The 4,395-nt window shown below is 45.2% G+C and overlaps 1 protein-coding gene across 2 annotated transcripts in view; it reads left to right on the top strand.

The window, feature by feature from the left end:
- Sema3d (semaphorin 3D) overlaps positions 1 to 4,395 on the top strand; it is a 170,119-nt gene that overhangs the window by 98,118 nt on the left and 67,606 nt on the right. Inside the window, exon 1 of one of the 2 annotated variants that reach the window (XM_023724306.1) lies at positions 1,295 to 1,802. The exons of the other annotated variant lie outside the window; for it this stretch is intronic. Coding sequence (XP_023580074.1) covers positions 1,626 to 1,802 — 177 coding nt within the window. The 5' untranslated portion in view covers positions 1,295 to 1,625. Of the gene's footprint in view, positions 1 to 1,294; positions 1,803 to 4,395 lie in introns of those variants that run through there. 2 annotated transcript variants of the gene reach the window in all.

Raw genomic sequence — 4,395 nt, 5'->3', positions numbered from 1 at the left:
CGGGCCTCCTGCAGCTGCGGCTGCCTTCTCAGCGGCCCGTCCCGTGGCGGCGGCGGCAGTACGCGCTGGGCGCACAGCTGGCAGGCGGAGGCGGGCCGTGCGGTGCTGTTTTGTGTTCATTTGACACGCACGTCTGCAAGATGCATATTCGATCTTCAGATATCTGCATCTACATCCACATCTGTATCACCTTTTGAGGACTCTGAGTCTCTTCCCTCCCTGTTTCTCTCCCACGTCTCGTTGCCCTCCCATCTCTGAGACAGCCGTCTCCAGTTTCCTGCTGCATCTGCTCTTTGAACTCTCCTTGTACTGTGGGTTCCTCCTAGAAGAGAAACCGCTCTCGACCTGACCTTCTGTGCCCGACCTACTTCAGCCAACATCACGGTGGAGCGAAGACGCACACTGGCCACCAAGTTCCACCCGCTGTCCTACCAATGCCTGGGATTTATTCCTAACTGTAACGTTTGCTACATCCATTCATCTGTTGCTGGTCATCTAGATCTTGCAATAATATGGTGTGTGTGTGTGCGTGTGTGTGTGTGTGTGTGTGTGCAGCATATTTTTGTTTTAGAAGAGTACTGGAGCACAGAACTGTTGCTTGAATGTATTTTTCCAAGTCTTTGTAAACACACATGCAATTAGATTCGATATAAATTTATATGCCAGCTACTTTTTATCTTTCTTCATTTCATATGTATACTGAATTAAGGAAAATTAAATTTTTACTAATTAAGAATCAAAGCAACATTAAAAGAAAATAAACTTTGATTCTAATGACCAGGCAGCAAATAAAAGAAAATTCCACCATAAATCATGACTGAAATTACATCTTAAATATTGGCATAAGCACAATGGCATTATTTTTTCCAAGTAAGAGTTAGCCTGGAAGGCAGTCAAATGTCTTGTAGGCTGTTGCTGCTGAACGTGGCTTTGCTCCTAATTCCTAAATTCTTACAGTGTTGTTTTAAGTAAGCCACTATATAATATCAATGAATCTGAACTTTGAAAACTTGAGCAATATTTTACAAAAAAAACATGCCTGTGGTCTTACGTCAGAGCGCCCGTACCACGACACGCACCAGCCATGCAGCTTCCAGTTTTATCAGATGCCAGATGTGCAGTGAGAGATGCAGGATGAAAGTGAGAACGTCTGGGAGAGATCTGCTGCATGAACAGATTAGACGTGTTTTAAAGTGAGTCCTGGAGGAAGACACAGTAACTGCCCTGCTGTGCCCGTGCAGAACATTTACCTGCTGATCAGAAAGTTGGTTCTCAGGTCGGGTGCTGCGAGGCTGAAGCAGGGGGGTCACCGCAAGCTCATGGCTGTCCTGGGCTACCTAGTGAGTTCAAGGCCAGCCTAAACTATCGAGTGAGGCCCTATCTCAAATAAGTCAGTTCTCAGAAGGTGATAGTTTATTGTTGCTAAGTAGGATGATACAACCTCATGTGCAATTATGTGACTTGTAGTTAGTAACTCAAAATGTGCAATAAAAAATCAAAACATCATTCAGAACTTGTCCATTGCCAAGTGAGAAGAAATGGCAGGTGCTATTTTAGTGTCAAATCTGTAGCTAAAATTAGAGTCGAAACTATAAATCTGAGCACTGTAGTCGATAGAGGAGTGCATGAAGCAGGTGCCGATCTGGCTCGTAACTACTGCGTGGTCCTTGGTGAGGCGGCATGTCCCTTGGTGTCCCCTGGAGGTGCAGCCATGGTCCAGACTTAGAGGACAGCACCTGGGTCCCTGCCTCAGTACTCTCCACTCTGTGCTGACTCAGGAGTCATCACTTAGATTCACAAAGGTACCTGGGCCATTTTCACAGTTTGTCATTCTTAAGCAGTGCCTTTGGTGTGCAGCCCCTGTGGATATTAGGAGCATTGTGTAACTCGTAACTAAACGGGCTCACTCAGCACCCAGGTGGGAAGTAAAAGTTCCTGTGAAGGTCTGCCACACGTCCTGCTCATTTGCTTAACAGGACAGAGTGCAGCGTTGTCCTTTGATTTTTGCTATAGGATCAAGACCAGTAAGAAATGTAGTTCTGAACAAAGCCATGACTATCTGCCCTAAATTTATTTCTGAAATGTGGTACAATATTATAGCTGATTATCAATAGTTGGAAGAATAGAAGTTGACATATTGAAATGACCCAGAGAAATATTACTGTAGTCTGGGGATAAAAAAAATAAGTGAAGGATTAAATCAATTGTCTGATTGTGAATGTTTTTATTACAGTTTCTGTCCACTGATACAAAGTTGCCCTTAGTACAATGACTGTTATAGCCCAGAATAAAGTGTAAATAGCCTTTACGCTTCACAGGATAAAAACTTTGGAGAATTCACTGCACAGTGTGAATACACTTAACCTTACTGAATTGGACACTTGACCAGGTTAAGATGGTAACTTTTATTTTGGAAGTGTTTAACTGTAATTTAAAACAATAATAAACCAAAATGAGAAAAAAGCAGATTGATATCTTTAGTTCAAACAAGCAAAAACTCCTTAAATTCAAGATGTCACTTTCAAAAGAACTTTCTACTAATGGTTACAAACCAACTCCATAAATTCAAGATGTTACTTTTAAAGGACAGCAGAATGTCTTGTCCAGTACTTTTCTACCAGCTGTTAAGAACAAATAAACAAAAACAATTTAATTTTTTTAAAAAAAGAACTTCGAAATTTCCTGCCAGGTGCACGCGGTCCTTTAGATTTTCAAGGCGCTGGGTTCTTAACTGGCTCCCGGCTATGGACTGATGCGCAGCCCATTTCTCTACATCTGTTTGCTAATGTTTACTGCTTGTTTTAGATTGTGTGTCGGTCCCCTGAAAATAGCGCAGGCATGAGATTCAGGCCTGCTCTGTCCTGGAACTCTAAAAGGGGAGGATTGTGTCAAAAGTCCAAAATCAAAGCCACACAAAATGAAACAAACCCTGCAAGCACACCATCCAGAACCAATGTGGCGAATGCCCCAGCTCTTCTCATCAGATGGCCCTTCCCCGTGTGGAATACCTTTTTCTTGAATCGATCTGCTTCTAGAGCTGAAATGTGCCTGCTTTGTTTTAGTTGTTTTGACTTTATTCTAAGGGACTGAAGATCGGTGTAATTTGAAGAGATCATTTTGTTTTGTTTTGCTTGACCTAACTGTGGATCACTAAAAGGAGCCCTAGCTGTGTGCTTCCTTCACGTGTGGCACCAGCTCCTATGTCAAGCCACAGCAAGGCCAGTCGTTTCTGGGCAGATGAGTGACCCTCTTAGGGCAGTGACAGCACTCACCGCCGAGGGGCCTGCCTGCACAGCTCAGGTGCTCACTGCATGTTCTCCAAGGACACAAGCTAGCTTCTCTTAGAGAGCCTCCACCCTGCGTGGCGTTTGACTGTGAGAGGGGTTTGTCGTGCTACATTCTGTATTCTTGACATGGAGACATAAAAGCCTGGGATTTCATGAAAGATGAAACCGTGCTAACTGTGTCTTCTAAGCCCTGCGTCCATTTCAGCCTAACACGTCTCACGGTGCATTGCTGCAGGGCTTTTTTTATTTACCCACCAAAGCACCTTCTGCTCACATTGGTCACGCATGCAGTCAGGTCTGTCCGGATGCGTTCGAAGCCACCCGGACCTGGCGGTGCCTGTTTTGTCCTGTCCACGACTCGCAGAGCCTTCCTTGCTCAAGCTAATGGCCTAAGAACTGTCCGAACCTTTACTTGTAAACTGTCCCTGCCAGAATTCTGAAGCTTTGTAAAAGCAGAGGAAAACAACAAAGCCTTTCTGATAAAGTCCAGACTGTGGAGCATAGCTAATTGAAGTTACCAACTGAGGTGGTGCTGTGGTGAACTTATTGTCCTGGGAGGGTTTACGGCGCAGTGGCTTGCAGCTCCCACAACAGAGACAGAATTCAGGGCCGGTCAGGTTGCAGCTCCTCCATCCGTGAGTCGTTTCGGGCAGCTGACCTGTAATTTCACGTGGGACTCAGTTTTCTGACCTGAAACGAGGAGAATCAAGGGTTATGCCTCAGGGTCACTGTGGAATTTAAAGAAGACAGTGTTCCTTAAATATTTAATGTGGTGACATTCATGCCTGCCTCCATGCTTGTTAAGGTACCCCCAGCAAGGTCACGTCAGTCCTGGCTGGGAGTGACAACTCCGGCAAGTGATGGAGCTGTTTCCAGAACCCATGGCAGGGGCTCTTGGGCAGTGCTGTTCTGAAGAGGCACACAGAGCAGCATCCACACGGCCTGTCCCGGGACAAAGTCCAGACTGAAGTGTGGACAGCGCCACAGAAATTAGGGCCCTCTGGCTGTGATGCATCTGTCACTGTCCTCACTCAGAGAAAAACGAGATTCATGAATGAAGACCACAACTTTTCCTAAGCTTTCTTTTCTCCTCCTCCTCCTCCTCCTC

This window comes from Octodon degus, unplaced genomic scaffold, assembly GCF_000260255.1.
Source record: "Octodon degus isolate 3935 unplaced genomic scaffold, OctDeg1.0 scaffold00108, whole genome shotgun sequence".
Lineage (NCBI taxonomy): Eukaryota > Metazoa > Chordata > Mammalia > Rodentia > Octodontidae > Octodon > Octodon degus.
This window is presented reverse-complemented; position numbering and strand designations above follow the sequence as displayed.